A 16,704-nucleotide genomic window follows, 5' to 3' on the forward strand; every position below is an offset into this window, starting at 1 on the left:
GAGTAAACACCATCATTCGCACACCATCTGCTTCTTAAGAATCATTGTTGTCCTCTTCAACCTCTCGTTGTTAATTATCTAAAAGATCATCATCATCAGTCAGTTCTTCCGAGAGTGAATCGAACAATTCCCTAACATCATTCCTAGTTCTTCAGAAAAAAGCTTTCTTTCAGTGTTTGCTATTTCTTCAATAACAGACTGCATTTGAGAGAGAGAACCTTCAACAATGTCTGCACAACATGGTTGAATACGCTTCCACACTGGCCGCATCTTACTGGCAGGTATTTGTTACCAAACATGGTCAATGCTTTCATTGCATCTTTGATGTTATAATTTTTCCAGAAGTCGATTAAAGATAGTGCATCGTCGCCTGTCGTTTTATCAGTTGTAATTTCAAAAGTTTTTCTTAGGTAGTAGGCCTTCAAAATGTTGCAGTGGTTCCTTGGTCTATGATCTGCAATAAAAATGTTGTGTTGCCTTTTTGTGCAACAGTTGAAGAGTTCGAAGGAGAAAGTAATCGCATTAATTGAATTTTGGCATTAAATGTGACCTGGTATCATTTACTAATCCACATTTAAATTGAATTTCGCACTATTCGAATATGTCGTGCCGAATAGGTAAAAACTTGCTATTTTGGCTTAAGTAGCAACACTCTTCCCGCCGAATAAGGCAAGCGAAAATTTGTGTATGCAATAATTTCGCAAAAGTCACTCTGAACCTAACGAAAAAAATATATTTCATTGCGTCTGTTTATTATTAAATTATTGTAAGCATATCTAAACTATGTTTAATTGTATTATGGTAAATTAAATTGCGCTTGTTATAATAAGGTTAGGTAAGTTTTCTAAGGTTCTTTTGGTACAAAATTATTAATTTTTACATTAACATAAATGAAAAAAATATATCTTTAAACGTACAAGAGAAAATTTTTGGAAAGGACTTAATTTTAAATGAGTTTTTGCTAATTGACCAGTTCACGATATATATATATATATATATATATATATATATATATATATATATATATATATATATATATATATATATATATATATATATATATATATATATATATATATATATATATATATATATATATATGGGTCGAGAATAATGTGAATATGGGGAAATATATATATATAAGAATATGGAACGCAGCTTAAATATAAGGGATCATATAAATGCCACTTAAAAGTTTTATCAGTTATGTCACTTGAAGAGTACGCCACATAAAGATAGCGTATGAACTTTAATTAAATACTGGAGAATAAAATAATCACAATAGCGTGGCTGGAACAATTCACAGTAAGTCCTCACTTAGGAGAGGAGCCTCATGACGACAAGTAGGTCGGTCCAGGATGATTGTCAGGTGACTACTGTTGTCTTAACAGTGGTCCAGGAAGGATCAACATCTCGCCATGAGGCTCCTCGCTTCCTAAGTGTGGGCTTTTGCAAGATTCAACTATAGCAGGATCTAGCATGGCAACTGCTACAACCCAAGAGGCTACCCAAGGTCTTTTCTCCTCTACTGCTGGAAGCCCTACCATCCCTCCTCCATCAGTACTATTACTACCACCCCTCCTCCATCAGTACTACTACTACTACTACCTTCCCTCTTCCATCAGTACTACTACTACTACTACCACCACCCCTCCTCCATCAGTACTACTACTACTACTACCTCCCCTCCTCCATCAGTATTACTACTACCACCCCTCCTCCATCAGTAGTACTACGACCACTCCTCCATCAGTACTGCTACTACCTCCCCTCCTCCATCAGTACTACTACTACCTCCTCCTCCTCCTCCTCCTCCTCCATCAGTACTGCTACTACCTCCCCTCCTCCATCAGTACTACTACCACCTCCTCCTCTATCAGTACTGCTACTACCTCCCCTCCTCCATCAGTACTACTACCACCTCCTCCTCCATCAGTACTGCTACTACCTCCCCTCCTCCATCAGTACTACTACTACCTCCTCCTCCTCCTCCATCAGTACTGCTACTACCTCCCCTCCTCCATCAGTACTACTACCACCTCCCCCTCCATCAGTACTGCTACTACCTCCCCTCCTCCATCAGTACTACTACTACCTCCTCCTCCTCCTCCTCCATCAGTACTGCTACTACCTCCCCTCCTCCATCAGTACTACTACTACCTCCTCCTCCTCCTCCTCCATCAGTACTGCTACTACCTCCCCTCCTCCATCAGTATTACTACCACCTCCTCCATCAGTACTGCTACTACCTCCCCTCCATCAGTAGTACTACGACCACTCCTCCATCAGTACTGCTACTACCTCCCCTCCTCCATCAGTACTACCTCCTCCTCCTCTTCCATCAGTACTGCTACTACCTCCCCTCCTCCATCAGTATTACTACCACCTCCTCCTCCATCAGTACTGCTACTATCTCCCCTCCTCCATCAGTAGTACTACGACCACTCCTCCATCAGTACTGCTACTACCTCCCCTCCTCCATCAGTACTACCTCCCCCTCCTCCATCAGTACTGCTACTACCTCCCCTCCTCCATCAGTACTACCTCCTCCTCCTCCTCCATCAGTACTACCTCCTCCTCCTCCTCCGTCAGTACTGCTACTACCTCCCCTCCTCCATCAGTACTACCTCCTCCTCCTCCTCCATCAGTACTACTACCTCCCCTCTTCCATCAGTATTACTACCACCTCGTCCTCCATCAGTACTACTACCTCCCCTCCTCCATCAGTATTACTACCACCTCGTCCTCCATCAGTACTACTACCTCCCCTCCTCCATCAGTATTACTACCACCTCGTCCTCCATCAGTACTACTACCTCCCCTCCTCCATCAGTATTACCACCACCTCGTCCTCCATCAGTACTACTACCTCCCCTCCTCCATCAGTATTACTACTACTTCTTCCTTATCCATCACAACCACCTACACCACTATTACTACAACCCCCTTTCCACCCTCCACTACAACTTCTTCTCCCCCTCCATCACCACCAGCACTACAGCCCCCACCACCTCCACCACCACCATAGCCAATCCATTTGTCCCAGTTCTACACACTTCATTGCCTGCCTCTGTTAGCCTTGATTAAACACTTGCCAATTTATTCATTAGGTCTGGTACCGTCTCCAGCTGCTTCATGGAGCCAGAGAGAGATTTTTTTATGCCAGTGAAGGGCTCTTCATCCAAGCAAGTGGAGCACCCTCTCCTCGGATCAGATTTCATTATCTCTCATTCCCCCAATAATTTGTGTTTTTCTCATTCCCATTAATTATCGTAATTCTGTAGATTTTAGTTCGGTTTTTGTAAGTTTACAGCCTATCGGCTGCACGAAAAACATCGGGGTTGCATATATACCACTAGCCAGGGATATTTTAATACCTAAAGTAGGGATCAAAGTAGCCTCCTACAGGCGTATATACACTGCTTTTTATACACCTGTCTGTGTTTATATCCGGTGAGATATGCCTTAGTGTGTATATACCTCTTATTGTTGATACACTACACTGACAATCATCTCTTATGTATATACACTGATATGCACCTCTGTGAATATATGCTGATAGATACGCACCTGTGTGCGTACAGACGGACAGAAATGCACCCGTGTATAAACACTGACAGATATATGTACCTCTTAGTATATACGCACTATCAAATGAACCTCTTAGTAACAAATATAGAACCTATATATACACTGATAGATACGTGCTTTGTGTGTATATACCGTAACTGGTATCAAGTGAGTGCTGATAATTGATTTTGTGTGTGTGTGTGTATATATATATATATATATATATATATATATATATATATATATATATATATATATATATATATATAAGAAAGCCTAGAGAACAAATGGATTTGTCAGTTAAAAATAGGAGAGGAGAGTTATTAAATGGAGAGTTAGAGGTATTGGGAAGATGGAAGGAATATTTTGAGGAATTGTTAAATGTTGATGAAGATAGGGAAGCTGTGATTTCGTGTATAGGGCAAGGAGGAATAACATCTTGTAGGAGTGAGGAAGAGCCAGTTGTGAGTGTGGGGGAAGTTCGTGAGGCAGTAGGCAAAATGAAAGGGGGTAAGGCAGCCGGGATTGATGGGATAAAGATAGAAATGTTAAAAGCAGGTGGGGATATAGTTTTGGAGTGGTTGGTGCAATTATTTAATAAATGTATGGAAGAGGGTAAGGTACCTAGGGATTGGCAGAGAGCATGCATAGTTCCTTTGTATAAAGGCAAAGGGGATAAAAGAGAGTGCAAAAATTATAGGGGGATAAGTCTGTTGAGTGTACCTGGTAAAGTGTATGGTAGAGTTATAATTGAAAGAATTAAGAGTAAGACGGAGAATAGGATAGCAGATGAACAAGGAGGCTTTAGGAAAGGTAGGGGGTGTGTGGACCAGGTGTTTACAGTGAAACATATAAGTGAACAGTATTTAGATAAGGCTAAAGAGGTCTTTGTGGCATTTATGGATTTGGAAAAGGCATATGACAGGGTGGATAGGGGGGCAATGTGGCAGATGTTGCAAGTGTATGGTGTAGGAGGTAGGTTACTGAAAGCAGTGAAGAGTTTTTACGAGGATAGTGAGGCTCAAGTTAGAGTATGTAGGAAAGAAGGAAATTTTTTCCCAGTAAAGGTAGGCCTTAGACAAGGATGTGTGATGTCACCGTGGTTGTTTAATATATTTATAGATGGGGTTGTAAGAGAAGTAAATGCGAGGGTCTTGGCAAGAGGCGTGGAGTTAAAAGACAAAGAATCACACACAAAGTGGGAGTTGTCACAGCTGCTCTTTGCTGATGACACTGTGCTCTTGGGAGATTCTGAAGAGAAGTTGCAGAGATTGGTGGATGAATTTGGTAGGGTGTGCAAAAGAAGAAAATTAAAGGTGAATACAGGAAAGAGTAAGGTTATGAGGATAACAAAAAGATTAGGTGATGAAAGATTGAATATCAGATTGGAGGGAGAGAGTATGGAGGAGGTGAATGTATTCAGATATTTGGGAGTGGACGTGTCAGCGGATGGGTCTATGAAAGATGAGGTGAATCATAGAATTGATGAGGGAAAAAGAGTGAGTGGTGCACTTAGGAGTCTGTGGAGACAAAGAACTTTGTCCTTGGAGGCAAAGAGGGGAATGTATGAGAGTATAGTTTTACCAACGCTCTTATATGGGTGTGAAGCGTGGGTGATGAATGTTGCAGCGAGGAGAAGGCTGGAGGCAGTGGAGATGTCATGTCTGAGGGCAATGTGTGGTGTGAATATAATGCAGAGAATTCGTAGTTTGGAAGTTAGGAGGAGGTGCGGGATTACCAAAACTGTTGTCCAGAGGGCTGAGGAAGGGTTGTTGAGGTGGTTCGGACATGTAGAGAGAATGGAGCGAAACAGAATGACTTCAAGAGTGTATCAGTCTGTAGTGGAAGGAAGGCGGGGTAGGGGTCGGCCTAGGAAGGGTTGGAGGGAGGGGGTAAAGGAGGTTTTGTGTGCGAGGGGCTTGGACTTCCAGCAGGCATGCGTGAGCGTGTTTGATAGGAGTGAATGGAGACAAATGGTTTTTAATACTTGACGTGCTGTTGGAGTGTGAGCAAAGTAACATTTATGAAGGGATTCAGGGAAACCGGCAGGCCGGACTTGAGTCCTGGAGATGGGAAGTACAGTGCCTGCACTCTGAAGGAGGGGTGTTAATGTTGCAGTTTAAAAACTGTAGTGTAAAGCACCCTTCTGGCAAGACAGTGATGGAGTGAATGATGGTGAAAGTTTTTCTTTTTCGGGCCACCCTGCCTTGGTGGGAATCGGCCGGTGTGATAATAAAAAATAATAATAAATATATATACACTTCAAGAGTGTATCAGTCTGTAGTGGAAGGAAGGCGGGGTAGGGGTCGGCCTAGGAAAGGTTGGAGGGAGGGGGTAAAGGAGGTTTTGTGTGCGAGGGGCTTGGACTTCCAGCAGGCATGCGTGAGCGTGTTTGATAGGAGTGAATGGAGACAAATGGTTTTTAATACTTGACGTGCTGTTGGAGTGTGAGCAAAGTAACATTTATGAAGGGGTTCAGGGAAACCGGCAGGCCGGACTTGAGTCCTGGAGATGGGAAGTACAGTGCCTGCACTCTGAAGGAGGGGTGTTAATGTTGCAGTTTAAAAACTGTAGTGTAAAGCACCCTTCTGGCAAGACAGTGATGGAGTGAATGATGGTGAAAGTTTTTCTTTTTCGGGCCACCCTGCCTTGGTGGGAATCGGCCAGTGTGATAATAATAATAATATATATATATATATATATATATATATATATATATATATATATATATATATATATATATATATATATATATACAAGAGAGAGAGAGAGAGAGAGAGAAAAGAAATTTATAGTTATTAAATAAGACAGTTAGGTGTATATTTTAAGTTAATCATATGAAACAAACAAATCGTTTAAAGTTCACAATAAAGACATTGTGAATTACATTCTACATTTCCTTGTAAAATGTACAGATTTTTTTTGGGGGAGTTGGGGGGGGAGGATGGGTGGGGGTTGATGTGGGGAAACTGTTTGGTGGATGGTGGTAGAGGAAAGGTTTAGTAAAAGTAACAACAATACAGGCAGCAGAAGCAACAATAATAATGCAGACAGCAAAAGGAACAGCAGTAGCAGCAGTAGCGGAGATGACAGCAGTATTAGTAATAGCAGCAGCCTCAGTAGCAATGATGACAGCAGCAGCAGCGGTGACGACAGCAGCAGCAGCGGTGACGACAGCAGCAGCAGCAGTGACGACAGCAGCAGCAGCGGTGACGACAGCAGCAGCAGCAGTGACGACAGCAGCAGCAGCAGCAGTGACGACAGCAGCAGCAGCAGTGACGACAGCAGCAGCACCGTACCACCATAACAGATAGTTGTCTCTCAACAGCCTCACGCTCGGGCGATCATACAACACCATGCCTCAGCGCGCCCTAGGTGGAAACTCCACCAACAACCTACGCCCCAGTGACCCCTATGGACCTGCTGGAGCTAAACCCATCATTCTTGTAGCTGGCTGAGAGTCATCACCTGATCTAGCCCAGGATATCTATTACGGAGCCGCCGCCGCCGCGCGCGCAAATGGCTGACAATGGAACGTTATTCATTTGTTTGATTTGCGCGGGTTCTGTTCGACCGCGCGGAAAATCACTTATTGTGAGGCGCATCGGGAGGGGTAGTAGAGGAGACGGGGGTGGGGAGGGCGAATAGGAAGAGGGGGAACTGTTGCTATACGCTACCACACACACACACACACACACACACACACACACACACACACACACACACACACACACACACACACACACACACACACACACACACACACACACACACACACGCACACACACAACACACACACACACACACACACACACACACACACACACACACACACACACACACACACACACACACACACACACACACACACACACACACACACACACACACACACGCACGCACACGCACACGCCCACATCAAGAGGAAAACAACAGTCAAGGACCAGGTAATCAGGATGAAGGAGGGGGGTTCACAGGTAACGACCAGGAAGTATGTGAAGAGCTCAGCTCAAGATTCAGGGAGGTATTCACAGTGGGGACAGAGAGGCTTCCAGCAAACCGAGGTGGTAGGGTGTACCAGCAAGTGCTGGACACACTGCACGCAACCAAGGAGGTGAAGAAACTGATAGGGGAATTAGATACCTGGAAGGCGGTGGACCCAGGTAATATCTCTACTTGGGTCCTGAGAGAGGGAGCAGATGCACTATGTCTGCCACTAACAACAATCTTCAATAAACCTATCGAAACAGGGCAACTGCCTGAGGGCGTGGAAGACATCAAATGTAGTCCCGATTTTTAAGGAGACAGACAGGTTGCACTAAATTACAGACTAGTGTCGCTGACATATATATAAAGTTATGAAGAAGATTATCAGGAAAAGAATAGTGGAGCACCTGCAAAGAAATTGACTAATACATGAAAACCAGCACGACTTCAGGGAAGGGAAATCCTGCATTACAAACCTATTGGATTTCTGTGACAAAGTAACAGAAGTAAGACAAGAGAGAGAGGACTGGGTAGATTGCATCTTCTTGAACTGTAAGTAGGCTTTCTACACAATACCACAGAAAACACTGGTTGAAAAGCTAAAGGAGCTGTCAGGAATACGAGAGAAAGTACTGCAATGGATCAGGAAATAACTGACAGGAAGGAAACAATGGGTGTCGGTACGAGACGAGGTATCAGAGTGGGTGCATGTGTCAGGTGGGGTTCCACAAGGGTCGGTCCTAGGTCCGGTGCAGTTTCTTGTATATATGAATAACGTGACGGAAGGGAAAAAATCAGAGGTCCCTGTCTGCAGACGATGTTAAACTAATGAGGAGAATACAAGCGGACGAGGATCAGGTATGCCTACAAGGGGATCTGGACAGGCTGCAAGGCTGGTTCAACAAATAGCTCCTGGAGTTTAACCACAGGACAAGGAAGACCGCAGACAGAGTACAGCCTAAGAGGTCAGAGACTACAAAACTCACTCGAGAAAAAGGATATTAGGGTGAGCATCACAGTGAGTACATCTCTTGAGGCGCACATCAACAAAATAACTGCTTTAGCATACGGGCAGCTGGCAAACCTGAGAATAGCGTTTCGACATCGAAGTAAGGCGTCATTCACGACACTACATCGTGTACGTCAGGCCCATATTGGAGTATGCAGCACCAGTATGGAACCAACGCCTGATCAAACATGTCAAGAAATTAGAGAAAGTGCAAAGGTTTGCAACAAGAGTCCCGGAACTGAGGGGATTGTTCAACGAGAAGTTAAGGGAACTCAGCCTGATAACACTGGAGGACAGGAGGGATAGGGGGGGATATGATAATAACATAAAAAATACTGAGAAGAATTGACAAGGTGGATAGGGACAGCATGTTTCAGAGATGTGACACGACAACAAGGGGCTAAAACTGTATCGTGAAAACTCAGATGAGTCACAGGGATGTTAGGAAGTACTTCTTCAGTCACAGAGATGTCAGAAAATGGAACAATCTGGAGGCAGGATCCATATATAGTTTTAAGAAGAGGTATGATAAAGTTCATGGAGCAGGGAGAGAGTGGATCAAGTAGCGTGCAGTGAAGAGGCGGGACAAGGAGCTATGACTCAACCCCTGCAACCACAATTAGGTAAGTACACACACACACACACACACACACACACACACACACACACACACACACACACACACACACACACACACACACACACACAAACACAGCCACACGGCTCCTACATTTGTTATACTTGTCATCCAATCTATGAAATGTATCGCCTTCCATAAATTTTTACAGCGTCTTCACTCTCAGTTTTCTTTTAATAGGAGAAATAGGAGGCAAGATAACAAGATAACCACATAGGGCAAAGATAACTGAATTAGGATACCCTCACACACACACACACAGCCCGCGGAGCACAACACCGCTGCTTCCATTGTCTCTGCATGTGACCATAGTCACTGGGGTAAAAGTCGGGGGGGGTTTGGGGGTGGTGGTGGTGGTGGGGGGGGTTGGCGGTGTTGGTGGGGTGGGGGGTTGGGGGTGGGGGGTGTGGTGGGTTTTTTGTTTGGTGGGTTTTTGGGGGTGTTGGGGGGTTGGTGGTGGTTTTGGGGGTGGTGGGGTTGGTTGTTTCGGGGGGGGTGGGGTGTTGGGGTTCGGGGGTGGTAGTGGGGGGGGTATTGTGGGGGTGGTGTAAGTGTTGGCGTGGGTTGGTGGTGTGGGGGGTTGGGTGGTGGGGGGTTGGGGGTCAGGGGGGGTTTGGTTTTTGTGGGGGTGGTGGCTGTGTGGGGGTGTGGTTGTAAAGTGCGGGGGGTTTTTGGGGGGGGTTTGGGGTCAGGGGGGTGGGGGGAGGTGGGGGGTTTGGGGGTGTGTGCGGGGTCAGTGGTCGGTGTGGGGGGTTGGTGGTTGTGGGTTTGGTGTGGGGGGTTGGGCGTGGGGGTGTGGGTGGGGTGCGGGGCGTTTGGGGGGTGCTGGGGGCGTGGGGGGTTTTGGGGGCGTGGGGGTTTTGTGTGGGGGTGGTGGCGTGGGGGGCGTGGTGTGGGGGTGGGGGGGGTTGGTGGTTCGGGGGGGTTTTGGGGGTCAGTGGGGTGTTGGGGGTGGGGTGGGGTGGTTTGGTGGGTGGGGGTTGGTGGGTTGGGGGGGGTGGGGGGCGGTTGTGTGTGGTGGCGTGGGGGTGGCCTTTGTGTGGGGGTGTGCGGTGGGGGGTTTTGGGGGTGTGGGGGTGGTGGTGTTGGGGGTGTTTGGGGCTGGGGGGGGTGGTTGGGGTGGGGGGTGGTTTGTGGGGCTGGGGCGGGGGGGTTGGGTTTTGGGGGGGGGGTTGGTGGTTGGTGGGGTGTGGTGGTTGGTAAAGGCTGGTTTGGGGGGGGCGTTGGGGGTGCGGGGGGTTTGGCGGGGGTGGGGTGTGGGGGGGTGGTGGGGTGGCCGGTGGGGGGTTGGGGGTGTGTGGTGGTGGTGGTATGGGGGGGGGGGGGGTGGGGGTGTTTGGTCAGGGGGGGGGGTTTGGGGGTGGGGTTTGGTCGTGGGGTTTGGGGTCGGTCCAGGGAAAAGCGGGGGGTGGGGGGGTTTGGGGGGTTTGGGGTGTGGGGGGGTTGGTGGGGGGGGTTGGGGTGTGTGGGGGGTTTGGTTTTTGGGGGGGGTTGGTGGGGGTGGGGGGTCGTGTGGTCGTGGGGGGTGTGGGGGTGGGGGTGTGGGGGGTTTTTGGGGGTTGGGGGGTGTGCGGTGGGGTGGGGGGGTTGGTCGTGGGGGGTTTGGGGGTTGGTGGGGTGTTGGGGGTGTGGGGTGTTGGGGCTGTGGGGGGGTGGGTTGGGTGTGGGGGGGTGGTGTGTGGGGGTTGGGGGGGGGTTTGGGGGTGGGGGGTTGGTGGTTGTGGGGGGGGTGGGGGTGTTGGGGGTGTGGGGGGGTTGGGGGGGTGGGGGCGGTGGGTGTTGGTGGGGGTTGGGGGGCTGGGGTCAGGGGGTTGGTGGTTGGGGGGGTGGTTTGGGAGGGGGGGGGTTGGTGGTGGGTGGGGGTGCTGGTGGTTGTGCGGGGGGTTGGTGGTTGTGTGGGGTGGCGGTTTTTGGGGGGGGGTTGGGGGCAGTGGGGGTGTTGGGGGGGGTGGGGGTGTGTGGTTGGTGTGGGGGTTGGTTGTGGGGGGTTGGGGTGGGGGTGTGGTGGTGGGGTGGGTTTTGGTTTTGGGGTTTTGTGGGTGTGCGGTCAGGCGTTTTGGGTGTGGGGGTTTTGGGGTGGGGTGCGGTGTGGGGGGTTTTGGGGGGTTTGTGGGGGGCTTGGGGCGGGGTCGGTTGTGGGGGGTTGGGGTTGTGGGGGTTTGGTTGTGTGGGGGGGTGGTGTGTGGGGGGTGGGGTTTGGGGGGGGTGGCTGGTGGGGGGTGCTGGGGTTGGTGGGGGTTTGGGGGTGGGGGTGGGGTGTGGGGTGGTGGGGTTGGTAAGTGTTGGGGGTTGTGTGGGGGCCGGGGGGTTTGTGGGGTTTGGGGGTGTGGGGGTTTGGGTTGTGTGGTGGTGGGTGGTGGGGGTGGGGGTTGGGGGGCTGGTGGGGGTTGGGGGCGTGGTGGTTTGTTGTGGGGGGTTGGTGGTGTGGGGGTGTGGTTGTTGGGGTGTTGGGGGGTGTGGGGGGGGTTGGTGGTAGGTGGGGGGTGGGGTTGTGGGGTTTTTGGTGGGTGTTGGTGGGTGGGGTTGGTGGTAGTGGGGGTGGTGGTGGGGGGGGTGGTTGTGGGGGGTGTTTGGTGTGGGGGTTTGGGGGTTTGGGGGGTGCTGGTGGTTGGGTTGGGTTTTTGTGGTTTGGGGCGGGTGTTTTTGTGGGGGGTCCTGGGGTGGGGGGGTGGGGGTGTGGGGGGGTTTTGGGCGTGGGGGGGTTTGGTTTTGGGGGGTTGGTGGTGTGGGGGGTTTGGGGGCGTGTGGTGGGTGGTTGTGGGGGGTTGGTGGTTTTGGGGGTTGGGGGTTGTGTGGGGGTTGGGGGGTGGGGGGGTTGGGGGGTGGGGGGTTGGGGGGGGGTTTGGGGCGGGGGGTGGTGGTGGACGGGGGGGGGGGGGGTGGTCAGGTGTTGGTGGTTGTGGAAAACGGGGTCGTGGGGGGTTTGGGGGTTGTGGGGGTGGTTGCGGGGGCGTGGCGGGGAGTTGGGGGGTGTGGTGGGTGTGGGGGGCTGGGGTGTGGGGGGGTTGGTGGTGTGGGGGGGGGTGGTGGTGGGGGTTGGGGTGTGGGGGGTTGGGGTGTAAGGTGGGGTGTGTGGTTTGGGGATGTTGGTGTGGGGATTTGTGTGGGGTGGTTGGTGGTGTGGGGGGTGGTGGTGGGGCAGGGGGTTGGTGGTTGGGGGGGTTGGGGGGGGGGGGTGGTTTTGGGGGGGGGGGGTCGGAAAGGTTGGGGTTTTGTGGGGTTTGGGGTTGTGTGGGGGTTTGGGGGGGGGGTTTGGGGGGGGGGTTTGGTTTTGGGGTGTGGGGTGGTGGGGGGGGTTGGGGGTGTGGGGGGTTGGGGGTTGGGGTGTGGTAGTGTGGGAGTGTTGGTGGTTGTGTGGGGGTGTTGGTGGTTGTGTGGGGGTGTTGGTGGTTGTGTGGTTGGTGGGAGTGTTGGTGGTTGTGTGGGGGTGTTGGTGGTTGTGTGGGGGTGTTGGTGGTTGTGTGGGGGTGTTGGTGGTTGTGTGGGGGTGTTGGTGGTTGTGTGGGGGTGTTGGTGGTTGTGTGGGGGTGTTGGTGGTTGTGTGGGGGTGTTGGTGGTTGTGTGGGAGTGTTGGTGGTTGTGTGGGGGTGTTGGTGGTTGTGTGGGGGGTGTTGGTGGTTGTGTGGGAGTGTTGGTGGTTGTGTGGGGGTGTTGGTGGTTGTGTGGGGGTGTTGGTGGTTGTGTGGGAGTGTTGGTGGTTGTGTGGGGGTGTTGGTGGTTGTGTGGGGGTGTTGGTGGTTGTGTGGGGGTGTTGGTGGTTGTGTGGGGGTGTTGGTGGTTGTGTGGGGGTGTTGGTGGTTGTGTGGGGGTGTTGGTGGTTGTGTGGGGAAGTTGGTGGTTGTGTGGGGGTGTTGGTGGTTGTGTGGGGGTGTTGGTGGTTGTGTGGGGATCTTGGTGGTTGTGTGGGGGTGTTGGTGGTTGTGTGGGGGTGTTGGTGGTTGTGTGGGGATGTTGGTGGTTGTGTGGGGGTGTTGGTGGTTGTGTGGGGATGTTGGTGGTTGTGTGGGGGTGTTGGTGGTTGTGTGGGGGTGTTGGTGGTTGTGTGGGGATCTTGGTGGTTGTGTGGGGGTGTTGGTGGTTGTGTGGGAGTGTTGGTGGTTTTGTGTGGGGTTGTTGGTGGTTGTGTGGGGTTGTTGGTGGTTGTGTGGGGGTGTTGGTGGTTGTGTGGGGGTGTTGATGATTGTGTGGGGGGTGTTGATGATTGTGTGGGGGTGTTGGTGGTTGTGTGGTTGTGTTGGTGGTTGTGTGGGGGTGTTGGGGGGTGTGTGGGGGTGTTGGTGGTTGTGTGGGGGTGTTGGTGGTTGTGTGGTTGGAGGTACAACTACTCAGTCATCCATTCTCTCTCTCAGTGTATATATATATATATATATATATATATATATATATATATATATATATATATATATATATATATATATATATATATATATATATATATATATATATATATATATATATATATATATATATATATATATATATATATATATATATATATATGTTACTAATAAAAAATGCTTTACTTACTGTATAAATGGAGTCCGTTTTCTGTGGAAGATAATAAATATGGTCAGTTTGACGTGAAGGAAATGTGAAAGAGAACACAAGAATGAAGGAATACTGCAGTAGTGCCAGTGTATATAGTGTATATAGTGTATATACACTGAAAGGTGCTTGTATCTCAGTGTATACACACTGAAAGGTACTTGTATCTCAGTGTATATACACCGAGGGGGTCGGGGTGCACATTTAAATGTGTTAGTGGTTTGTGTGTATAGGTTGATATATGGTAACCAATTGCAGTAACGCAGTTAAAGTGGCTAGGCTTGAAACCCAACACTTGCTAGCTACGTAGCTTCATGTGAAAATAGAAGGTACGTGCGTTATTATTATTATTATTATTATTATTGTTATTATTATCATCATCATTATCTCCATTATCATTATATTAATATTGATAATAATAATAATAATAACAGTAATAAAATTATTATTATTATTATTTTCTCAGTATCACCTCCCTTCCAGGGCGAGTGGCCCTTAATGCAGAAGAGCTCTTGATCCAGAGACTAGAAGCTGCCCTCCCCTTTCTAGGATCAACCCTGCGAGTTTACAGCTCATCATCAGTGTTATAATAATAATAATAATAATAATAATAATAATAATAATAATAATAATAATAACAATATTTTTATTATAATAACAATATTAATAATACCATATCAGGGCTCCACACTCTGTAACACTTCACCAGGGCTCCACACTCTGTAACACTTCACCAGGGCTCCACACTCTGTAACACTTCACCAGGGCTCCACACTCTGTAACACTTCACCAGGGCTCCACACTCTGTAACACTTCACCAGGGATCCACACTCTGTAACACTTCACCAGGGCTCCACACTCTGTAACACTTCACCAGGGCTCCACACTCTGTAACACTTCACCAGGGATCCACATCCTGTAACACTTCACCAGGGATCCACACCTTGTAACACTTCACCAGGGATCCACACCTTGTAACACTTCACCAGGGATCCACACCTTGTAACACTTCACCAGGGATCCACACCTTGTAACACTTCACCAGGGATCCACACCTTGTAACACTTCACCAGGGATCCACATCCTGTAACACTTCACCAGGGATCCACACCTTGTAACACTTCACCAGGGATCCACACCCTGTAACACTTCACCAGGGTTCCACACCCTTTAACACTTCACCAGGGATCCACACCCTGTAACACTTCACCAGGGATCTACACCTTGTAACACTTCACCAGGGATCCACACCTTGTAACACTTCACCAGGGATCCACACCTTGTAACACTTCACCAGGGTTCCACACCCTTTAACACTTCAGCTGGGCTCCACACCCTTTAACACTTCACCAGGGATCCTCACCTTGTAACACTTCACCAGGGATCCACACCTTGTAACACTTCACCAGGGCTACACACCCTTTAACACTTCACCAGGGATCCACACCTTGTAACACTTCACCAGGGATCCACACCTTGTAACACTTCATCAGGGCTCCACACCCTTTAACACTTCAGCTGGGCTCCACACCCTTTAACACTTCACCAGGGATCCACACCTTGTAACACTTCACCAGGGATCCACACCTTGTAATACTTCACCAGGGCTCCACACCCTTTAACACTTCACCTGGGCTCCACACCCTTTAACACTTCACCAGGGATCCACACCCTGTAACACTTCAGCAGGGCTCCACACCCTTTAACACTTCAGCTGGGCTCCACATTCTTTAACACTTCACCAGGGATTCACACCTTGTAACACTTCACCAGGGCTCCACACCCTGTAACACTTCATCAGGGCTCCACACCCTTTAACACTTCACCAGGGATCCACACCCTGTAACACTTCACCAGGGATCCACACCCTTTAGCATTTCACCAGGGATCCACACCCTGTAACACTTCACCAGGGATCCACACCCTGTAACACTTCACCAGGGTTCCACACCCTACAACACGTTATCAGGGCTCCACACCCTACAACACTTCATCAGGGCTCCACACCCTATAACACTCAGTCAGGGCTTCACACCCTACAACACTTCATAAGGGCTCCACACCCTATAACACTCAGTCAGGGCTCCACACCCTACACCACTTCATCAGGGCTCCACACCCTACAACACTTCATCAGGGCTCCACACCCTATAACACTCAGTCAGGGCTTCACACCCTACAACACGTCATCAGGGCTCCACACCCTACAACACTTCATGAGGGCTCCACACCCTATAACACTCAGTCAGGGCTACACACCCTACAACACTTCATAAGGGCTCCACACCCTATAACACTCAGTCAGGGCTCCACACCCTACAACACTTCATCAGGGCTCCACACCCTATAACACTCAGTCAGGGCTCCACACCCGACAACAATTCATCAGGGCTCCACACCCTATAACACTCAGTCAGGGCTCCACACCCTATAACACTCAGTCAGGGCTCCACACCCTATAACATTCAGTCAGGGCTCCACACCCTATAACACTCAGTCAGGGCTCCACACCCTATAACACTCAGTCAGGGCTCAACACCCTACAACACTTCATCACGGCTCCACACCCTATAACATTCAGTCAGGGCTCCACACCCTATAACACTCAGTCAGGGCTCCACACCCTACAACACTTCATCACGGCTCTACACCCTATAACCTTCAGTCAGGGCTCCACACCCTATAACACTCAGTCAGGGCTTCACACCCTACAACACTTCATCAGGGCTCCACACCCTATAACACTCAGGGCTTCACACCCTACAACACTTCATAAGGGCTCCACACCCTATAACACTCAATCAGGGCTCCACCCCCTACAACACTTCATAAGGGCTCCACACCCTATAACACTCATTCAGGGCTCCACACCCTATAACACTCAGTCAGGGCTCCACACCCTATAACACTCAGTCAGGGCTCCACACCCTATAACACTCAGTCAGGGCCCCACACC

General features: G+C 49.4%; 2 protein-coding genes across 2 annotated transcripts in view; one reads left to right on the forward strand and one right to left on the reverse strand.

Moving 5' to 3' along the window:
* The window catches only part of LOC128695161 (uncharacterized), a 356,867-nt gene that overhangs the window by 32,330 nt on the left and 307,833 nt on the right, over positions 1–16,704 (forward strand). The gene's annotated exons all lie outside the window — the stretch shown is intronic.
* The window catches only part of LOC128695120 (motor neuron and pancreas homeobox protein 1), a 187,278-nt gene that overhangs the window by 10,170 nt on the left and 160,404 nt on the right, over positions 1–16,704 (reverse strand). The window contains exon 2 of the mRNA XM_053785543.2: positions 13,731–13,751. Coding sequence (XP_053641518.2) covers positions 13,731–13,751 — 21 coding nt within the window. The remainder of the gene's footprint in view (positions 1–13,730; positions 13,752–16,704) is intronic.

This window comes from Cherax quadricarinatus, chromosome 35 (assembly GCF_038502225.1).
Source record: "Cherax quadricarinatus isolate ZL_2023a chromosome 35, ASM3850222v1, whole genome shotgun sequence".
Classification (NCBI taxonomy): Eukaryota; Metazoa; Arthropoda; class Malacostraca; order Decapoda; family Parastacidae; genus Cherax; species Cherax quadricarinatus.